The sequence below is a fragment of the Hemicordylus capensis genome, chromosome 1, assembly GCF_027244095.1.
Source record: "Hemicordylus capensis ecotype Gifberg chromosome 1, rHemCap1.1.pri, whole genome shotgun sequence".
NCBI classification, from domain to species: Eukaryota; Metazoa; Chordata; class Lepidosauria; order Squamata; family Cordylidae; genus Hemicordylus; species Hemicordylus capensis.
The window spans coordinates 234,751,331-234,774,902 of record NC_069657.1 but is presented as its reverse complement, the minus strand read 5'-3'; the positions used below and the strand labels follow the sequence as shown (position 1 = coordinate 234,774,902).

Here is a 23,572-nt window from a genome sequence, read left to right as displayed (position 1 = left end):
ATTAATAATGTGCTTGAATCCTTGAGGCACGAGAGATCCCCAAAAGATAACATGTAACTACCCAGTTAGCAAGCATTCTTGGACTCCACTGATCTGTAAGGATGCTAGTCAGAACAATCCATAAATACAACTATAAATTTTATTTAAAGTTGTATGAAAAATGCAGTCAGATGGATGAGCTCTTCCCAACTCACACCTGATTAACTCAGAATTGGCCTGAGTTCTTCTGTTAAACTCAGATCTGTTTTCTGAACCAAGTTCAGGCCCAAAAAATGCATTCCCCCAGCTCCTGACTGTCCTGTTCATCCCCAAAAGCACTTCCAATCAACCACCCTCTCCCTCAACACCCTCCCGCGCCTTTTCTTTAGTCACTACTCAAACTGCATTCATCCTTAATTTTAGCTTTGTTACCTGCAATTTTTGATCTGTATTAATTTTATACCGGTCTCTGACCGTAATAAAGGATTGATTGATTGATTACTCACTAGTCAAGCAGCAGCAGTGGGAGCACCAGTGGTGAAGCATGAGGAGAGGAGAAGTGAGGTGTTGCCTTATCCCTCCCCTCTGTTGCCCTGACATGCTGGGTAGCACCATGATGTGGTGCAAAGCCTGTGGAAGAGAGAGTTCCGCTGAGGGCAACTGCAACTGCAATCATGTTACATCATTTTTAATGTAATCGTTTTTCATATTGGCTCTTCTGGGTTTGTGATTGAGCTTAACTGGATTTATTTCAGCCACTCCTACTGCTCTGCCTGGCATGAACACACTCTTTCTCCAACATTATTAATTACTGATGACTCCTCAGACCAAATCTTCTTACCCAATGGGGACATAATCTGAAAAAAATATGGCACATTCTCTTTCCTATTTTAAAACACCATCCAAGAATTAGGGTTTGTTAGGAGTTCCTACCTTCCCCCACGAGACAGGGTTGTGTACCCAGCCAAACGGCAGGGTGCCAAGGGAAGCCGAGGGCTCAAACGCCAAGGCAACCCCAACAATTACCTCTCAGGAGTCAGGGAAGGCTCGGAGAGAAGTGCAACAGCTGCTGGGAGATGGGTGGGGACAGCCCAGGAGACGGCAGCTTGGTGGAGAGGGAAGAGCAATGGTATTAACTCAACAGCTGCAGGGATATTAAGGAAGGGCTGGAGTTAGAGAACAAGTCCCCTTTGGGAGCCAGGGGTTGGCTGGCCACGACACCTGCCCAGCCAAGGGAGGCAGAGCAGGCTGGAAGCGGGGAGGAGTGTCTGAAATGCAGGGCTCTATTTAAGCCAGGGGCTGCCGAGGATGAGGAGTTTCAGCCGAGACAGGCTTGGTGGTCTGACTGTCTCCTGGAGAGGAGCTCAGAACTTTTTGCTCCAACTGATAGGAGAAGGGAGTGAATGAACTTCCTTCCTTCCCCAGCTCTGAGGCTGTATCCACGCTAGAATTTAGTGCTGGAGGGTGGAAGGTTTGCCTTGGAGAATTCCTCCCCCGCAGGAACGCTGACAGGGTTGTTTTTCATCCCTGCTTTTGTTTTCTGTGAAACTTTCCTTATAAGTTAGAAGTTGATAAGTCCTGCAGGACTCTACTAAGGAAACAATTATTCTATCTAGTCAAATCCCACATACTATGAAATTGTTTAGAAGCTGCAGTACTTAAAATGCAAGTGTTGATAGAAGACTAAAAGATAATTCACTTTTATCTGGAGAACAAAGCTGAGCAGAAAAGCTTTTTCAACTTCCTAATTCATGAAACATTAATCCCAGCATCAGGTTATATTATAATACCACAGACGTGGCCTGTCAGCATTTCTATTAGAAACCTTGTTTTTAAGTCTTTAAATGAGAGCGTTAAAGGCTCACTTAAATTACTATCACGTTCAGTATTTTGGCCTAAGAACATGATTTATCCCCCCCACTTTCCTAATTAAGAAAAGAACAGTTGGGATCTTTTTTGGGGGTTGGTGGAGTATGCTGGGCAACAACTCTGTTCATGCTGTGTTCTGCGAGAGTTCAAAGGCCAAAACAAAACACCACTGAGAACCCGTTGAGAACTGGCATGGTTTACAAAGACTGGAGAAAAGCGAATACAGTTCCTGTGGTTTGAAAAAGCAAGCAGAAGGACCAAGGCAATTATAAATTGGTTTAATATCAGTCCTGGGGAATTGAAAATTTAATAGTAAACCAATTAGATAAAATGGAGTTAATACTGGGAGGTAATTTTATTTTTATTTTATATTATTACTTATTAAAACTAAATTTTGTTAGAGTAGCATAGTTCCCTTCAAATTAAAGGAAATATTTGCAAGAGAAGGGATGTCACATATTTCACAGATCAAATGTGGCTTCTCTTTTGAAGCAACTATGCTATTTAGCAGCACTTAGGTATTCACTTTAGATCTAGTTCTTGCTGAGATGGTGAATCTGTGCCTGGGCTGTACCACTTCAGACTGAATGGTCCTCCACAAACATAACTTCCTCCACAGAAGAATAATTATATCAGGAAGACAGCCCGATTAAAATTCTGCCCCCTGATGTGAAAGGATTCCTCCTCTTATATGTGACTGAACACTGAAAAGAGCATTGTATTGTGCCACCACCAGTCAGTTTTGTGAGGCTGCTCTGGACATGACATGTCATGACAAGTGCAGCCATCTTAAAGTGCACAAATAGGTGAGCAAGCCAAGAGGGTGGAAGTTTCTTTGTAGGCATACTTCATAGTGTAAATCTGGCAAACCTGGATGGGGCATTGACCAGCACTTTTAAGCTGGGATGAAATCTTAAAGTAGTCTGCAGTGAACTATTAAAAAGAGTGTTTATGGAGTTGTTTGTACAGAGTACAGAGACGTTTGCTTGGGCTTTGGCAGGACTGAAATCTAATAGAGACAATAAGAGCTTGCCTCATGGGGAAACACAAGAAGAGAAAATTATTGCCATTTCTTCAGGTCTTTGCTGTAACCTATGTGTGTAAGTTGTTTTTAAGAATAACTAAAACTTACAAATAGAAGAACAGTGCACTGAAACTCAGCTGAAAATTGACTTCACAGCTTATGGATGTGCACTGTAATGAGCCACTGATTATGGGGCTGCTTCTTTTGAATAGCATGACCACCACAGGTACAGTAATGGAAACGTCTCATCATGAAGGCTCAGCTACGCTGTGCATTTATGAACATCTCCAACCTATGACAATGTATCATTCAACTGAACATTGCACCTAAAATTATACTGAGCAAAGTTCTATAAATAAGAAGAGTGTTAACTTTTAACTAGCAGGATAGAATTTTTCTCTTCACAAATATGAAATGGCCTGATGAATGTTTGTTAAATCTACCTCCAATGAAAAAACATCATCCTATTTCCTCCCCCAAAAATTGTATATAAATTTAAAATAAGTGTGTTTGGGTATAGTTACAATTTTAAACAACATTCTTCCCAAACTGGGAAATAAAAAGAAAAGAAATAGCAAGCCCAAACAATTAAATAATGGTTAGACTAAGACAACACAGGAAAGAATTGCTTTCCCTATAAAAACAAGATTGGAAGAGGGAATGAAACGTGGACTTTGCTATTGGCAACACATCTCCAAAATCACAGTGGACAACATGCAGACTAGCTCTGTGCAGGTACAGCAGTGCAGAGTTCCAGACTACCACTGTGCTGTTGTGTGAATGGGTAAAGAGAGATTTTTGCTCATCTCTCCTTCCTCTGAATCTCACTGCACATCATGAAAATTGTGCATCCCTCAGGGACATATTTTTGTGACTCTCAGTGGACTTCAGAATTAAGTCTTGCTGCACCTGCTAGGGATGTGCATGGAACTGGCAGGGGTTGGTTTGAAGGGGGGATGGGACAACTTTAAGGGTGGGTGAGGGTGCACTTACCCCTCCCTCTGCTTTTTCCCTGCTGGTGCTCCATTTGTAAAGACCCGGTCGGAGCGGTAGCATACCTCCCTGCCGCCCCATCCCCTCCTTGGCCAGAAGTGGCCCCCCTGCCTTCGAGCCTCCGAACCGGCCAGTGTTTGAAACTGTTCAGAGGCCCATAAAAGGGCCTCCGCATAGGTTCATGCACATCCCCAACACCTGCACAGAGCTAGTCTGGAAGATGGCCTAGCAGATTCAGCATTTAGACTAATCAGAATATATGCACCTAGCTATGTCCATTATTGAAGATGTGGTTACAGCAGGTACAAATCTGCTCCATATTTTTGGAAATTCATGGCCAGCTTCTCCATATAGGCAACCTAGGCAGTCGCCCAGAACACCAAGTTTTAAGGGGCACCATCACCACCATGCCGACACCCCAGTGGCCCCATGACCACTCATAATGTTTGTCTATGCCAGCATCTCCCAACCTGTGTGCTGCTGGGCATGCACAATGTTTTGCATTTCTTGGCTGGGGGCACAGTGCCAAAGTCATACTTTGCCTATGGCACCAAAAATCCTAAGGCTGGCCTTGGTATTGGAATTCAGTATTAGATTGTATTGAAGAAATGACTGGCTATCCCTGTTTAGCTTTGTTATTCTGCCTATTGAGATCATCTGGAGAGGTTCATCTACAGTTGCCTCCTGCTCATCTGCTGCCTACACAGGACCAAGCTTTCTCTCTTGCTGCCCCAAAACTCCAGAATTCTCACCCTGCTGAAATATGAGCCTCCCCATCTCTGACAACTTTTAAAAAGTCTCTAAAGACTTATTTTCTCACCTAAGCTTTTTAACTGGATTGTGTTTTTAAAATTATTTTAAGGTTTTCATTTTTAATCTATTTGATGGCGCAGCGGGGAAATGACTTGACTAGCAAGCCAGAGGTTGCTGGTTTGAATCCCCGCTGGTATGTTTCCCAGACTATGGGAAACACCAATATGGGACAGCAGTGATATAAGAATATGCTAAAAGGCATCCTCTCATACTGCGTGGAAGGAGGCAATGGTCAACCCCTCCTGTATTCTACCCAAGAAAACCACAGAGTCAACACCGACTCAAGGGCACACTTTACCTTTATGTTGTAAACCGTCCAGGGACGGAAGTTTGGGATGGTCTACAAATTTGAAAACAAACAAACAAACAAACAAACAAACATTTATTGTTCTAGTTGTGAAAAAGCAACATGGACAACACTGCAGTCCTGTGCATGTTACTCAGAAGTAAAACCCTCATTGAAAAAACCTGTTCAATGAGGTTTACTCTCAGGTAAGTGTGCATAAGATTTCAGCCTAGAGGAGTCTGGCTAATTACATGTTAGCACAGAATAGAGATGCCTTCAGAAGAATTGTCACCCTCATACATCAGATGTCTGATAAATATTCAGTAAGGCACTACATATCTTCTCATAATATTTCCTTACCCAATTTAATATGTCTACCAGTATCTACCCTGAGGTGCATATATAATCACATTTCTTTCCTATTATTTTTGAGATAATTATTATTTAATTGGATTAGGTTTAATAGGTTCCACTATCTGGGAGGAGGACTCATACATGGTTCTTCTGATAGATGGAGTTATGCAGTGGTATGTTACAATAGTTTCAGTTAGTTAATATTTGTATTGTCAAGCTGCTGTGATGAGTGTGCATGGTTGATTTGTAATTCACAGGCTGCAAGTGCTTTTGCACTCAGACCTCAAAATAAAGAGGATGAGATATCACTAACTATGGGCAACAACTTTACTCAATATTAATATACAAATATCTGCACAGAGGTGGGACTATTATTCTCTTTAGTTACCTCCCATCCCCAGCCAGGCTGGCATTAGGAGTTGGCAAGCTGAGCACTTACACAGGGTGCCTACCTGAAGAGGGCATTGAGCAGAACTTGGTGGTTCACTGCTTGTTGGATGTACTGTCTGTAGTGAGCTGGGGGCCGCCCCCAAAACCAGAAAAGACAGACAGAACCAGAAAAGAATTTTCTCTGACCAATTAATCTCTTATAGTAAAGGCTGGGAAAAAGATGGAGAAAGACCTGGAGAGAGAGAGGAAGACTGCAGAAGCCCTGTGAAACTTCAGTGGGATCCCAGAACCAGAGCAGGAGAGCACTGGCATCAAAGCAGTAAATTATGGAGATACTGTGGCTGTTTTCACAAGCAGCCTAGCCCAGGCTAGGACATCCTAGCCTGGGTTAGGCTGATCATGTTGAGCACTGGGTCCATGTGGATCCCAACGCTCCCGCCCAGCCTAACCCTGCTCCTATGCCCGGCTCTTATCTGAGGTTAAGGGAGCAAGTGCCTAGAGAGCCCATCTGACGGGAGATCCCATCAATGCACTGTGCTCATGGCATGGTGCATTGTGGGATATCTGGAGGCTAGGACACGTCCTGGCCTCTGGAACTCCACACTCCATAGTGCAGGGAGGATCATCTGAGAGCTGCGCTCCCAGCAGACCTTCTGTGCTCATCTGAAGGGAAGGTGTGTTGGAGCATCCTCCTCCGCCACCTGACACCCACCCGGTTGTGTGAATGGCCCCATTGTATCGCTCTGGGCCCTTTTCTCAGGGCTTGTTAAACTACTAGGTTTTGCAATGCTGCACAAACCACACAACCTGGCTATGATGATAAACTAACCTTGGAGGGGGTGCCAAAGGCATTTCTCTTGTCCAGGGTACTATTTATCCTAGGGCCACGTGTGTCCCCACCAGAGGTCATCCTTGATCATCAGGTGGTGCCTCCACTCCTGGCTCAGTCCCTGGGCAGGTGCAGTCTCCTGCTTTTATCCTGATCCACACATCCAGGTGATGTGTAGAGGGAGGATGGGCTTCATCACCACCTCCCAGGCCTATTAGCTTTGCCAGGGTAGTTGGACAGGCAGATTCCTATCCCTGTTTCCACAAGCTTAATAGCCTTAAGGGGCACGAGAGGCTGTGAATGATGCTACCTCTAAAAATACTGGAGAGTGCCCACCAAATTCCTTCCACTTCTCTTCTATTATCTACCACTGAACCAGCCATTAAAGGACAGGCCACACTAGCCTATGCTAGGATCACCTATTCACACTTTTATATAGGCAACTGCCAATAAGTCACTTGCAGGAGTGGCTGTGTTAATTATAAAACTTGAAATTATAAAGCCTTAAATATCAATTCGTTATAAAGTCAAGATCATTTGTCCTATCAATAGAAAATTTGGCATAGACAATAAACCTAACAAGGGGCATTACTGGGAGAAATTTCAGAAAATTCTGATGAAAAATGACTGTGTTGTGGGTTAGAAATTGTGTTTTCAGGTGCAGGTGTCCACCTTTTTGTGCCTAGCAAATGCATGCTCACATTCCTCCTTTGAGCAAATTAGAAGATTCACAGATACTGCAAAGATCTTTGTTTTGCTGTTTGATGAAAATGTGTTGTGTATTCCTAAAGTTATCAGGGTTAAGAGTTTCATCATCAGTCACCTAAGTAAAGCCAAGATTTTCAGAACATTCTTTTTGTGAGACTGACACTTACCAATTAAACCTGATTCCCAAGAGAAAAATGACCTTTGCTCAGAGCAAGCGGTGGAATCAAAGTTGGTAGAATCAAGGGAGGGCTTTTTTAGTAGTAGTCTTACCACCGCCTGCTTGAGACTCAAATAAAGTTTCTGCAATAGATTCCAAGCTCTGGAAGGTGTAGAGCTGTGATTATTCTTTCTAAGAAAGAGTAATGTCTTCTCAATATCTGCCCCAACCAAGTTTAAATCAAAGCCAGGATCCAGCTAAATCCAGTGATGTGTTTTGGTGAAGGACTGTAGCTGAGTGGAAGAGCACTTGCTATTTGTAGTAGTTGTATTATATTTATTGTAGTAGTATAATATATTTGTATATAACTGTGGAAGACAGCTGTAGGTGGGGGGAGGGAGGCTGTGTGTGTGTGTGTGTGTTTTGTGAAGTATCTGCATATGAGATATGAGATCCACCACTTAGCAGGCAGTATAAAAATATGATAAATAAAGAAATAAACAAATATTGCTGCATGTTCGTGAACATTTGCATGTGAAGTGCCTGGTGTGTGTGTGTGTGTGTGAGAGAGGGGGGGTGAGGGGGGTGAGGGGAGGAGGGAGACAGGGTGTTGCCTGCCATAAGAACTCAATTTTCAGTTGCTGGCTATGGTCACTTCCTTGAGTCTCCTTTGAATTTCTTTTGAGGTCTCTGTTGCATTCACTTGATTTACAGACTGTGGTAACAATAATGGACTATGTTCTAGAGTTGTCATAAGCCGCTGTGTCTCAGACTATTCCTCTTCAGGGCAATATAGGATATGGAGATAGATAGATATATATATATACACACACACACACACACACACACACACACACACACTAGTTGTTCTAGTAAGAACTAATATGCCTCCTTTCCTTTCACTATCCCTACAACTGGACTAAATTTGGTCCAAATCAGTTGGGCAGTTCACAAGTCAGCCCACTTGCACCTCAAACATTCATGCGTCCACCATCTTGAATTGTGGTGGGTGACATCATCACAAACTATATGTTTGAGGTGTCCCTATGTGTCCCTACAACTGTACCAAATTTGGTCCAAATTGGTTCCCACTTGCACCTCAAATGTTCACGTCTGCCATCTTGAGTCAGAGTGGATGACATCATTACAAACTACACCCTTGAGCCATCCCTATGTGTCCCTACAGCTGTAGCAAATTTGGTTCAAATCAGTTAGATGGTCCACATGTTATCTCTCTTAAGTTGATAATGGGGGACACAGACATATGGAATGCTGGGTGATCTAAGCCTACTGGAAAGTAGGCTATGCTGTATGCCTAGGTCACTTCTTGACCACTGGATAATCTATGAAGATAACTATAAAAGCAGGGACAATACAGAGTTAATAATAAAATGTCCGCACTTACAAGGCTGATGTAAAGGTTACTGAGATAATATATGTGAAGTACTTTCAACATATTAAAAAAGCAGTATAAATGCTAAGCCTTATAGAGCTGCAGTTAAGTTTAATTTTCTACTCCCCTCTGAGAGTTCCTGTAATTCAATGAACTTCCTTTTCAAAAAAACCAAAACAGATATTCTAGAACTTTTGGTTTAAGAGGACTAAGGAACTTAGAGATACATTAGCAAACATGGAAATTGTAAGTTAAATAGCCTGCTTTAACTTCTGTGCCATACAAGCAGTAACCATATTCTGCTGTGAGGTGTAGAAGTTAGAGTGCCAGCCTTGGACCTGGAAGCTTTGAATTAAAGTTTCTGCTTAGTTATGTAGGTTGCTGGATGACCTTGGGATGGTTACTTGCCTCGCAAGGTTGCTGTGAGGATAGAAGGGGGGAGAAGGAACCACGAACACTGCCCTGAGATTCTTGAAGAGACTGTGAGATACAAAGGCATGTGTTTGGTCAGTGATCATAATAATAAAGATTCTGATTTTGACACCCACTCAATTAGAGTTCCTCCCCTGGTTGTGCTCACTTGCATTTTAGCCTCCATGCACTTAGACTTTCCCTTGGTCTTTCCATCCCAATCCTCTTCCTCTGCAGGGAGGCGGGGGTGGAATGGAACTTAGGTCAGTGCTATATACATATTTAATAAGATGCACAACTTTAAATTTTGAACTCTTAATACTGACAACCAACCTCTTCCAAAGCTAATTGTGAAGAATGTTATCTGATGCATGTTTAACACCATCACTGTCTGCTATGGTTACAAATTCTAAGTACGGATTTAGCTGACACTATGAATCAACATACAGTAGACAAGCATTTATACTATATATGTTTTTGTTAATTCTGTTTTAGTTACACTAAGTGCAACTTAAAAATAGTAAATGCATGGACCCATATCCACGAAAGTTGCTGCAATAGGTTTCTAGTTCTGGAAGGTGCAAGCAGTGATTATTCTTTTGAAGAAAGAATACAGTCATGTCTTCTCAATATCTGCCCCAACCAAATTTACATGGGGGAGTGGACGACAAAATGTCAAATGTGGTTCAATGTAAGCAAGTGTAAAGTGATGCATATTGGGGCAAAGAAACCCAACTTCACATATACACTGATGGGATCTGAGCTTTCTGTGACTGACCAGGAGAGAGATTTTGGGGTCATGGTGGACAACTTGTTGAAAGTGTCGACTCAGTGCGTGACAGCTGTAAAAAAGGCCAATTCCATGCTAGGGATCATTAGGAAGGAGATTGAAAATAAAACTGCTAATATTATAATGCCCTATTATTATAATGCCCTTATACAAATCTATGGTGTGGCCACATCTGCAGTATTGTGTACAGTTTTGGTCACCGTCTCTAAAGAAGGATATTGTAGAACTGGAAAAGGTGCAGAAGACGGCCAGCAAGATTATCAGGTGCCTGGAGCACCAATCATTATGAGGCTAGGCTACAGCATTTTTACTTTGGAAAAGAGGCAATTAAGGGGAGACATGATCAAGGTGTATAAGATTATGCATGGAGTGGTGAGAGTGGACAGAGAGAAAATTTTCTCCCTCTCTCACAACACTAGAACCAGGGGTCATCCCATGAAGCTGAAGGTTGGGAAATTTAGGACTGACAAGAGGAAGTACTTTTTCATACAGTGCATAATTAATCTATGGAATTCTTTGCCATGAGATGTGGTGATGGCCACCAGCTTGGATGGTTTTAAAAGGGGCTTAGACAAATTCATGGAGGACAGGTCCATCAACGGCTACTAATTTGGTGGCTGTGGGCCAGTGGCACCTCCAGCCTCAGAGGCGAGATGCTTCTCAATACCAGTTGCAAGGGAGCAACAGGAGGAGAGAGGGCATGCCCTCACCTCTTGCTTGTGGGTCCCCCAGAGGCATCTGGCGGGCCACTGTGTGAAACAGGATGCTGGACTAGATAAGCCTTGGGCCTGATCCAGCAGGGCTGTCCTTATGTGCATAAGTCTAAAGCCAGGGTCCCGCTTGATCCAATGATGAATGTTGGGGAAGAACTGTAGCTGAGTGGAAGAGCACTTGCTATTTGTAGTAGTAGTAGTAAATACTTCCAAAGGGTATTATGCTCATTAAAGCTATATCTATTTAGGAGTATGTTGGAATTCCAAATTCAATTTCCAGATTTACCTCAGACATGGATGTGCTGAGAAACAAATGGCATCCTTAAGATAATTTCATTTGCATAATTTAGTAGCCCTATCAATAGCTGAGAAAATATCAACATTACAAATTCAATTTCTTTCATATGTAAATCTACAGCTAATTCAAAATGGTTCTTTTGGAAATTAGTTTAGAAATTATTCCTTAGCAAGGAGTAATACTGCTCTGATTTCAGCATATAAACTTGATTAGTCTGGAATGCTTTAGAAAATTATACAATCTGTGTAATGGAAAAAAGTTTATATTAACCCTTCTGTATCATTAATGGGTATACTATCTACATTGTTGAAATAAATATTTTATGAAGGCAGTTATGAAAGGAACTGCCAATATATCAGTAAGCCAAACTGAATGGTATATAGCTAAATTAGGAAAAGTCAAAATAACTTCAAATTTGGATGACCAGGCCACTGCAACCAGGTGATCCATAATCTTGATAATTCCTATCATCTTGAGTTGCAGCTAATCAAAATTAAATCTTGTATACTCTAGTGTATTGAAAGATAATATATGTTTTTTTAAAAAAGAACATATATGTTTTAATATGTTTCTCTTTAATATGGTTCAATGCTGTTAAGCTTGTATGGCCTCATGTGCAGCTCACACTGTCTATTATACATCAAACTGAAATATATATTAAAGAAAATGACTTTGGATAATCTACTATTAGGGAAGTAAGAGTTAATAGCAGGAAGATAAATGAGCTGTATATTCAGCTCTACCAGTACCTTGGCCATCCCCTTCACTTCAATTAAAAAAGATTAGCTTGACTCCATAAATTAAATGATTATTCCTATCTTGTAGTTAATGGAAGATTTATAGCAATCTAGTCCTCATAAAATACTGGTTATTTTCCCCTTAAAGAAATATGCCACTTCTCTTTCTTACTTGCATAGGAACTTATTATTCATCATTGTTCCATCGATATATTTATTTTTCCTATGCATACCCATCGCTAATCCCATGTGTGGCAGCTCTCGTGAGAGTTCTCAAGCAGCTGCCAGATAGGATTAGCGACGAGGATGGGTGGGGGAATAGGAATGCTGGCCGGGCTAGCTGGCAGGAACAGGAGGTAGCAGTGGGTTGCCCAGCCACTGGGAGGAGAAGGTGGCGTTGGGCTGGCCCGACCTGCAGGAGCAGGAGGTGACAGCAATGGTCGCTAAGTCTCTGGAGATCATCATCAAAGACCCCACTCAGTAATACCACTTAAAAGAAGTCATAATGGTGGCAGGATGCAACAATATCTTTCATAGTGGTTGTTGTAGGGCTTTCTAATGTGCTTCTTAGATTCATTTGTCTCCTTTTATGTAGGGGTGTGCAATTCAGATTTTTGGTGTTTCGATTCGGATCCGAACCGAAACACCCCTGTTCTGTTCTGTACCCGAATATGGCCCATCCGAATCACCCCAATTCGATTTGGATCCGAATTAATCCGAATCTGAATAGATTCAGATTAAAAAATGGGTCCCAGGGGCAAAATAGTGGGGTGGGGTGGTAGTGCCCAATGGGTGGAGGCTACCACCCAAATCTCAGGGGGATTGGGCAAAGGGCTGATTTTTGGTGAATTTTTGAAGTTTTAGTGTCTTTGGGGCAGATCGGGGGCATAACATGGGATCTGGGCCAAAAGAGTGGGGTGGGGTGGTAGTGCCTAATGGGTGGAGGCTACCACCCAAATTGCAGAGTGATTGGGCAGAGGGCTGATTTTTGGTGAATTTCTGAAGTTTACGTGTTTTTAAGGATTTCCCCCATTAGGTATAATGGAGGGTGTAGCAAATGAGATTTTCAATGAGACACCATGAATCCACTCTTATTTGCTATCATAGAATCCACACTCAGAACACCTCAGAAACAACAGAACCAAGTACCCCATGGGTTAGAAACCCATGGGGGTGGTTGGCACCCTATGTGCACTACACCACCACTCGCTCTGGGTCACCCCAGCACCCCCCAAGTGCACTTATGGGGCTGCTGAAAGTTCCATTATATTATAACTTATGAGGAAAAACCTTAAAGACGCATAAACCAACAATTCACCAAAAATCAGCCCTCTGCACAAATCCTTTGAAAAAAATCAGGTAGCTTTCTTGCCCCTACCCAGCACTACCACCAACCCCACACCACTCTAGGCCACCCCTTTCCCCCCGACGTGAAGTGATACACCCTCCAATATACCTAATGCGGGAAAACCTTAAAGACGCATAAACTTCAACAATTCACCAAAAATCAGCCCTTTGCCCAATCACTCTGCAATTGGGGTGGTAGCCTCCACCCATTAGGCACTACCACCCCACCCCACTCTTTTGGCCCAGATCCCACGTTATGCCCCCAATCTGCCCCAAAGACACTAAAACTTCAAAAATTCACCAAAAACCAGCCCTTTGCCCAATCCCTCTGCAATTGGGGTGGCAGCCTCCACCCATTAGGCACTACCACCCACACCACTATTTTGCCCCTGGGACCCGAAATTCAAGTAGAAGAATTTCAGACCTTTTTGCATTGAAGTCAATGGGAGGCAAAAAGGCGGGAAATTCAAATAGACGTCAAAATCCGAAAATCCGAATATTCGGAGCCGAAACGGAGGTGATTCGGTTCGGCTAAAAAAAATTTCGGATGGAATTTTGATGGATCCGAATCACCCGAAATTGGCTGTTTCGGGTACAGATCATTCTGTACCCGAAACATTTCGCACATCCCTACTTTTATGTTTAGAAAACTGTGTATGGCCTTTTTGTTGAGACCAGATTTCCAGGATGCCAGAATTAATCTGTAAAACTCTTGGGGTTTTTTTCTGTCCTATGATCCCAGTCCACCAGCACAACTTCAGCCACACATGCTTGGCTCCCCCACACCTCCAGTCTATCGCAATTGTGCTTCTCCTCCTGCTTCATCAGCAACTGAAGCTAACTGGGCCACCACAGGCAAAAATTGGCAATCCCACTCCTCCCTTGAATCAGCTCCAGTTGGGTTGAACCTACAAGGGTTGGGTTGTGTAATGCCCCCAGACCCCACAACACACATTTTGGAGCCCTATTCATTTCTGGGGTTGTCATTGCTATTTAGTGCCTTCTTTGTTTGTTTCAGGAATGATTTTGAGGGTCTTGGTTTGTTTTCAAAACTCAATGCATTTTCATTTTAATGAAAAATGAAACATCTTACTTTTAACTTGTGTTTTTGCCACCATGTAGCAAACTTTTTTTTAATTCACATGATCCTGGGATGATAATGATGATGCATCTTGTGAGCTGTCTCCCTGTACAGATCCCACCAAATTCTGACCTTGTAGGCATTCGTGAACAAGTAAACATCTTTTTATTTCAACTGTCTTTCAGCAATGCATGCATGACTGCTGGTGTTCATTTCTCAAATTTTTAATGTATGCAATCTCTTTCTAGAGGTTTGATCACCGTGAACTGCTTTGATTGTACATTAAGGAAAGTGGTGTATTACATTTTAAATATAAATACATATTCATGCTTGGCCCAGTCATAACATACAAGGACAACACTTGATCAATTTTTTTTCAATGGCTTGGTTTTCTAGATGAAACAACAGAATCAAACCCTTGGGGTTTATAAGGACATTCAGTAGCTTATGCAAGTGTCTAATTATTTTCTTGTTTTCTGTTCTAATTGCTTTTTTGCTTTTGTAGGGAATCTGTGCCCAGACCTTCTGTGGTCACCTGCATTCCTGCAATCATGCCACATTCAACATGAAGGTAAACAGCTCTTAATATTGACTATAGTTTTGAAGTGGTGAGATATATTTGCAAAATGAAATTTCAGCTGGATTTGTCATATACACAGGTGCCTTATGGCTTTCTAGCTACCTTATGGGAGTGGAGAAAAAGAGGGTAAATAAACTATTTCCAAACTGAGTCTCCAGGTCTAATGTTCTCTTGTAATGGGGGAAGTAACTCCAACACTCAACCACCACTTCATCCTTTCTTTTTCATGGTCTTCACAATTTGTTTTCCCACTCTGCTGCTGCTTTGGTGGTCATTTTTTTATCTGATTTGTTCCACCTCAAGTAATTCTAGCCAATCAGATACCACCACCCCACCCCAGATTTGGTCTGCCTGCTCCCTTTCAGGCTTTAAAACTTTATTGAAGACCTTTCTTTTCCACCATGCGTTTATTCTTTAATTTTTGTCTGTTCGTTTGTTTTTAAAATCTCAGATGCTGTTCTTTTTTGTACACCGCCCTGAGTCGTGTGGATTGGGCAGTATATTAAATCTCTTAATAAATAAATAAAATAAATTCTGAACATGATGATGCCACAATACTACACAGCAGATCAGATTCAGCTATGTGCTGATGACACTAAGAGCAAATGCATGCCTTGGTAGGGTGGGGGGCAATGCTGCCCCTAGGATGGCTAATCAGAGAGCAGAATCAAAGACTTTTTAAGTCCCTTTACAGTGATCCCAAAAGCATTTCTAAAGGTGTGTGTGTGGGGGGGGTAGTTATTCTGGTGAAGCTTTTCATGAAAACACTTTTTTTGGCTCAGCATTAAAACTGCATTTTTCATGGCTCTTAGAAAGAGTGTGGGACTTTCTAAAATTCATACTGCAGGGAGGACCCATTCCCCTACTTTTTGTGATTGCCCTCTTAGTTACTTACAGTTTTAGATGGATGTTCGAGTGAATGTTTGAGTGGATGTTTTGAGTGGAGAGACGAGGGTGGGGCTTGTGGATTTTATAAGGGCCCATCTAGCTTCCCACAACCACTACCACCACCACCACACACACCAAAATGTAATGCACTGTTTAATGCATTGCAAACTAAGCATGGACTAGTAAAGCAAAGCAATTCTACCTGCTTTAACAGGAATTATTGGGGTTGTCATACTGGTTGTTTATGTTGCGGCCCCAGCTGCCCTTCCTTAACAGCAATGCTGTTTTATGAGGAAAGGGATCAACATTCCCCTACAGAGTATCTTTCATGACTTGAAATTATTAAATGAAGCAAGGTCTTGTATGCTGATGATTTTGTAGATTAGCATATTATTTTGATAAAGAATATTATATCTGGCATTAAACGCTGTGTTGGAATCAATGGTCGACATCCTCAGTAACTTAATTAGAAAAGATAGAAACTGCCGGTAGAGGGTTGATTAAACAGAGTGAGGGGTGCAATTTTAGAAGCTGTAATTACAGTTATATAAATTAATCATAGATACGTGGAAGGCAAGCAGCTGAACTGAAGGTGCACGCACATTCTTCTGTCAAATTATTCAAGCTAATCTTTCAATCTAAAAGAAAGCCACAATATATTTTCAAGGAAGTCAGTCCCGTTAAAGTACTTGGGATTTGCTTCCAAGTAAACATGCTTAGAACTGGGATGTAAGACTGTTTTTCAAATGCATATGCTCACTGAGTATCCATAGGGAGATTCATTTCTGTAAGAAACCAGGATGTGCAGATAATTTTCATCTTTGGACATATTTTTTTGTGGCTTCAGACTAACACATGGGATTTCTTTGCATGCATTTTATTCTGCAGCTGGTTATAAAGTACTGAGAATTACAGGGGAAAATCCTCTCCAATGAAGGCCAGTTGCCACCGGCTTCAACTGAGTTAGCATTCATCTAGTGGCAACACAGGGGCGTAGCAAGGTTGGAGTGGGCCCAGAGACAATATTTTAAAATGCCCCCCCCCATTGAAGCTCAGCTCATGAAGTAAAGAAATCTTAAGTGAGGCTGAATAGTGGTCACAAAAAGCATAGTAAAAAAAAAAAACACACACACACACACACACACACACACGTCATTTAATGGTTCTAGAGAAAGACATGCTGTTCGGGTAGCTCCAGGTCTTAACACTCACATCAATTTTGGAGGCTGAACACAACTGAAGGAAGCCTGGGGGGGCGGTGCGCAGCTGGGAGAGTCAGTCATGTGACTTGCCTCTGGGGGCCCCCCAAGGCAGTGGGCCCCCAGACAACTGTCTCCCCTTGCCCTATTATAGTTACGCCCCTGTGGCAACATGTCAAGGACTTGAGAGACTACATTGAACTGAGAGGCAGACCCAGTGCAGGGTGTTAAGAATAGTTCTGCTTTGTGTTTCAGAAAGTTGGATAATGTTTTCCAGACCTTAAAAAAAAGTGGGGGGGAGGTTATGGCCTCATCAGATAGAGCTGGGGGTTTCTTTAGATATAATTAAATATATTTCTTTAGATATAATTAAAGTCTGACATCTGTAGAATAAGAAAAGACAGAATTATCTGTCTTTATGATCGAAATTAAACAGTGGACATACTGTAGATATAAAAGTCTTATCTGATTCCATCTCTTCCCATCCACTTCTATGTCTTGCTACCTTATAATCTGACATACCACAACAGCCCTGCTTTCCATTATATACTGTAGTCATCAATTCTGGTATGATTCTTTTAAAAGGAATTTAAAATCATCTTCCCTAATTCGCATTCCTTTGGCTCCATTTCCATAAACTCATTTGTGAAAATGAGTCTCCTGTGGGCTATAACTGTACTTTACCCCACTTCATTATATTAGCATTTTCTTTATTCCTCTCATACCGTGTGTGTGTGTGTGTGTGTGTGTGTGTGTGTGTGTGTGTGTGTGTGTACCGGTATATATATATATATAGAGAGAGAGAGAGAGAGAGAGAGAGAGAGAGAGAGAGCAAAAAAAGGGAGTTTGAAATAGGGAGAAATAGGGAGACTTACCACCCGGATGGATGTGACTGAGCAGCCACACATCATGAGCGTATCATGAAAGTGTTATAAAGAAATAGACAGATATATAGAATGGAGTAACAGAGGGATCTGCACAGTGAAAAACATAATAGAGGGGATAAACGTATTTCCACTATGGAAGTTAATGGTAAATTAACGTAACGAAAATATTAACCTTATCCTAATAGCATCCAGGCAAAGCATCTGTGCTGGAGTGAAACCATTCTTTCATCTGGTAAGGATAGAAGTCTTACACATCTCCTGCAGACAGAACTACAAAGCTGTAGGATCCTTAGAAAAGGAGGACAATTGCAACAGTGCATAATTGTGTTTTGCAAGCACCCAAGAAGCACACCTTTTAAAGCAGAGCAACCCGCACTTGCTTTCTTTGTCAAAAAGGAAGGTATAATTGGTTATTCAACATTCCCAGATAAGTCTCACCAAAATGAGAATTCAGTTAACATAGAACTACAGTCTTCAAGGCCTCCAGACAGAGTACCACAAAATTTGCATCTCCTAAAGCTAAAGTTGAGGGTGCATGGGGACAGATAATAGAGGATGGATAAACCGCCCAGAGACATACCTTTGGGGCAGTATATAAATGTGTTATATAAATAATAGCAATAGCAATAGCACTTACATTTATATACCGCTCTATAGCCGAAGCTCTCTAAGCGGTTTACAATGATTTAGCATATTGCCCCCAACTTCTGGGTACTCATTTTACCGACCTCGGAAGGATGGAAGGCTGAGTCAACCTTGAGCCCCTGGTCAGGATCAAACTTGTAACCTTCTGGTTACAGGGCGGCAGTTATTTTACCACTGCGCCACCAGGGGCTCTTTTAAATAAGACACCCCAACTCTGAAATTCACTCCCCAAGGAGATTCCCTCAGAAGACATATTCATCTGTCTTTTCAGTATCTTTCCCCCTCCCCCCCTTTGTTTTTCCTTTCCTCCCTAACAACTGTTCAGCATTTAATATATTGGTTGTATTTTAACACTGCAACTTTTAATCTGCTGTTTTATTGTTAAGCTATTTTACTACTGTGATTTTATTGATTTTATTCCTTTTGTAAGCTACCTTGGGGATAATTGATTGAAGGGCAGTATAAAATATATTAATTAAATGAATAATTAAATAAAAGTCTGTTGCAGGTGCTTGGACTCAGGAAGCACACAGACTGCAAAAGTAATATGGTGCAGAAGGTTTCTGCCCAGCTCCCAGAAGGACCAAGGCCTAGTTTAATTGAGCTGGTAAACATATTTAGTAAATAGATTTACTAAGCATATGTCTGGGCTGTACCACTTTAGAGTGTAGGTGGGAGCACACATCATTGAATTCTCCTTCATAACCCCACCCCCCACAAAATAACCCTGTACATGGAAAACTAACAGGGGAAAGTCTAGTGCAGAACCCTTTTCTGGACGTGTAGGTTTTTAGTCCTTAATATAGAGCATTTGGTCATGTGAGCTGCTATTTGAAGTCTAAAGTGGTACAGCCTAGACATTATCACCTCAGGTCAGAACTAGGCCCAATGATCAAGGCTGCCAGAAGTACCAACAATTTATCTAATACAGGATAAATGTTCCCAGCATTTTTAAACTACGCAGGAACAAAGGCAGAGGTGTATCTAGGGAAAATAGTGCCTAGGGCAAGCACTGAAATTGTGCCCCCTGTCCAAACATCTGACACCCATCTGATTCCCTGTACATAGTGCCAAACTGAATATGTGTACAGTGACTTATATTATATTAATTTTTAAATTTTTTTAAAAGTAATTTTAAAAAAAATTACCTGTAGCCCCTTTGGGGGGCTTCCTAAAGGCTGTGGTGGGGGGGTCTGCAAAGGTTTCCCCTCCCCTCTCTGGCCTCTAGGGCCTCACAGGGACCATTTCAGCATGTGCGGTGGCCATTTTTTTTAAAAAAAAATTTTTTTTTAAAAAAAATGGCCACTGAAAACAAAATGGTGACTGCGCATGCTCAAATGGCCTCTGCGAGGCCTGGCATGGCCTAGCACCTCACAGAGGCCATTTGAGCATGCGCAGTGGCCATTTTGTTTTCAGCAGCCATTTTAATTTTTTTATTTTATTTTAGAGAAATGGCGCCCCCCCTTCAAGTGGCACCCAGGGCATGTGCCCTGCCTGCCCTACCCATAGATACGCCCCTGAACAAAGGAAATTGCCTTCTACTGAGTCAGACCATTGGTCCATCTAGTTCAGTATTGTCCACACAGACTGGCAGTGGCCTATCCAAGGTTACAGGCAGGAGTCTCTCTCAGCCCTATCTGAAGATGCCAGGGAGGGAACTTGGAACCTTTTGCCTGCAAGCATATAGATGCTCTTCCCAGAGTGGCCCTGAGGGGAATATCTTACAGGTCTCACACATGTAGTTTCCCATTCAAATGCAAACCAGGCTGGACCCTACCTAGCAAAGGGGACCACTCGTGCTTGCTACCACAAGACCAGCTCTCCTCCCATCAAGAGTACCCCTTCTGTCACAAACGTTCTGCTCAGGTACCACATAGTGATTATGTGTGTGTGCGTGTGCACGCGCACACACCCATTTGAATGTTACAGTTATGAGACAGGCTACTCCAGTCACTGGCTTACATAAAGACTAACTAATTTACTGTCATAACCAGTTTTACTGAAATTATTGGCACAAGTTTACTTGTCCTCTAAATTTCAATTGGAGTACGCAGTGCTAATTTTTTGAAGCCTGTCAATCAGGCTGAGGGGAGGAGTATGCTGAACTTCTGGATGTAAGCAGTCAGTCTACAAGCAGATGAGAAGAGTCTTCACCTTCCTCCCTCCCCTTCTGCAGCAGGCACATCACTGAGGATGAGTGAGCTTCAAGCCAGCAACCTTCAGATGAGGAAGAATAGCATGGCTGCAGTGTGAGAAGGCAGGAGAGGTCTGAGTACTAGGGATGTGCACAAATTCATTTTTTTCATTTTGATTTGTACCCAAATCAAAACACTCCCAATTTGTTTTGGGACCGAATCTGAACCCCACCCCCATCACCCCAGATTTGATTTGTACCCTAAGTTTCTGAATATAAATATGAATCGGTTTGGATCAAAAAAAGGGTCCTGGGGCCAAAAGAGTAGGGTGGATGGTAGTGCCCAGTGGGTGGAAGCTATCACCCAAATTTCAAAGAAATTGGGCAAAGCGGTGAGTTGCCACTTCTTTAAGCTTTTCCACACAGGAAATAATGGGGATTTCAGCAACCTTATTGCTCTATGTGGGCGGGGGGGGGGGGGCACCAGGGTGGCCCAGAGCAGGTTGTGGTGGGTGGTAGTGCCCAATGAAGCCCTAGACCAAAGGAAGCCAAAGGAAGCTACCACCTAGATTTCAAAGGAATTGGGCAAAGGGGTGATTTTAAAATAATTTTTGAAGTTGGCATGTCTTCAGGGCAGATTCAGGGCAGAAAGGGGGTTTCGGGGTGCAGAAGAGTGGGTCAAGTGGTAGTGCCCCAATGAGTGCCTGCTACCATCCAGATTTCAAATAAATTGGTGAAAGGGGTGATTTTTAAAGAATTTCTGAAGGTTACTTATCTTTAAGCTTTCCCCCTATAGGGAATAATTGGGATTTCAGCAGCCCCATAACTCCACTTGAGGAGTACCAGGGTGGCCCAGAGCAAGTGGTGGTGTAGTGCACATAGGGTTTCAACCACCCCCAAACCCATAAGCCCATGGGGCACTGGGTTTTGTTGTTTCTGAGGTGTTCTGAGAGTAGATTGTCTGGTAGCACATGAGAGTGGATTCAATGGCAAACTTTGAATCCACTCTTGTGGATTGTTTTGTACCCGAGTCTTTTCACACATCCCTACTGAGTACCCCCTGGGAGCCCTTCAAGGAGTACCTAGTACCCCCTTTGGAAACCCCTGGTCTAATAGAATAGATCTGTGGGAAGGACAAAACTCTGTTAAAGCAGTTCAGAAGTTCAGTTTGTTTTCATACAGTGTTGTGTCATATACAGGGCCAGGAATTGTCCCCAAATTCCTAAAGGATGATGTTGTGGATTTGTATAGTTCTCTGTAGCATGTAATATAACATATGTGAAGCACCTGAGTCTGTTTCTTAACGTTCTTTATAGTTCTAGATGATCCTCTGGCATTGCTTTCTTATACAGTTTCTATACAATATTTTATTCCTTGATTCTGTACTTGGAGTTGGACTAGGTACCCTTTCAAACCCTTCTCAGTCTCTCAAATTCTGATTTTATTTATTAAGAAAATGTCCATGTTATTAGGAGTTATAATTGCTATCAAGAATATTTTCCAAATTCTGCCCATTACAGACACCATTGAACAGGAGGGACAGTTAGTTTGCTTTGATCATGGCAGGGTGTTTCTTTCAACCAGGTGAGTGGAAGTACATAGCTTGGTTGGGTTTATGAGCAGTGTGCTTCTTCCATGAGCCAAACTGAGATGACAGCTCAGGAATTAGTGTGCTGAGAGGCAGCAAGTGTAGGCACCCCATCCTGCTCTCTGCAGCTGGTCCGTTGCCAGCATCTCTCCTCCTCCTGCTCCTTTTCCTTTCTCTTCCCCCTTGCCATCCCCTCCCAGGGTTTGCTCTACCCTCCTCACCACAGCCACTGCTGGGAAGACAGTGGCAACTGGAAGGCAGCAGGCAGCTGTGGCAAGAGGCTCTGGGAGTGAAGCTGGATGCATGCGGCTTCAGTGGCAGTGAGCGATGGATGGGTTCCCCTCTCAGGCAGAGCATGCCTGAGAGGGGAAGGGAAGTCGGGAGGCACCAGAGAACTCTGTCCCAGGAGCAAGGTTGTGGTGAGGTGGGGACAGGGCTCCTGGGACGAGGCAGCAAATTGTCCCTTGCCTCAGGCAGGGGCTTTCCTTGCACCACTTTTAAGTAATTGTCTACCTCCAGTAAAACCAGGGCATGAATTGAGGGAAATACTCGGCCATGAGAGTCAAGATCTGTGTCAGGAAGAGATGAAGAAGGATGTCATGTGGGAATCAGTAATCTTGCTGTGGGAGGAACAGGTAGCCAGTTCCACCTATTGGCTGGTCAGTGTCGGAGAGAGGAAGACACTTCTGTAACAGCAGTCCATTTCTCTCTCTCTCTGATATGGGCAAGGCTTCCTTTTAAGCAGTGGCCTACTCATGAGTAAGTCTAAGTGCCTGCTTGCCTCTAAGAGTGAGGCAAGGGAGCACGGAGGTTGGTGTGCCTGGAAAGCTTTCTATCAAAGGTAGAGGAAGGAACTCTGTGACTCTGCCTAGATGGCAGGGGCATACCGGGAGACTGGGAGGAGAGGGAACAGGGTGAGCATTTCCTCCTTCACTACAACTGAGACGAAAGGGACAGGAAAGGAAAGAATTCACTCCACCCCCTATCTTCTTTGGTGAGATTTTTTAAAGGAGATAGGATATAGTTGAAATAAATATTTAAATAAAGGAGACTGGGGTGACTCTAGAACAACTAGTTTGGGGGAACAATGGGGCGGCAAAAAATGTTATTAGGGGAGTGAGAATTTTGCTATACATTAAATACTTATAAAGTTAATATAATTAATGTTAGTTTATCTTATTAATGAAGCTTGTTTGACATCTTCAAACTGATTCAGAAAATGGATCAAGTTCTGCTTAGAAAACCCTGCCTTTTTTAGATTAAGCCCAACCTTCCAGTGTGCTTTCCAGACTAGTTTTGTCTTCCTGTCCAAGACCATGAGGCAGGAAAGCCTGGAATGGGGAGAGAGGTCAGTATTAGGACAGTGGAAATCTTCAGGGTAGATGACTCTGAAACCTCCTGCACACTTGCCCTCACCCCTGAGGGAGAACTGTGGGGTTGTGCACAAAACCAGAAAACCTATTTCGGTTTGAGTAGAAC

At 42.6% G+C, this 23,572-nt stretch overlaps 1 protein-coding gene across 10 annotated transcripts in view; it reads left to right on the top strand.

Annotated features, from left to right (window-relative positions):
• The window catches only part of SPAG16 (sperm associated antigen 16), a 754,101-nt gene that overhangs the window by 498,685 nt on the left and 231,844 nt on the right, over positions 1 to 23,572 (top strand). For all 10 annotated transcript variants that reach the window (XM_053283351.1, XM_053283355.1, XM_053283350.1 and 7 more), the window contains one exon: positions 14,678 to 14,743. In XM_053283351.1, coding sequence (XP_053139326.1) covers positions 14,678 to 14,743 — 66 coding nt within the window. The remainder of the gene's footprint in view (positions 1 to 14,677; positions 14,744 to 23,572) is intronic.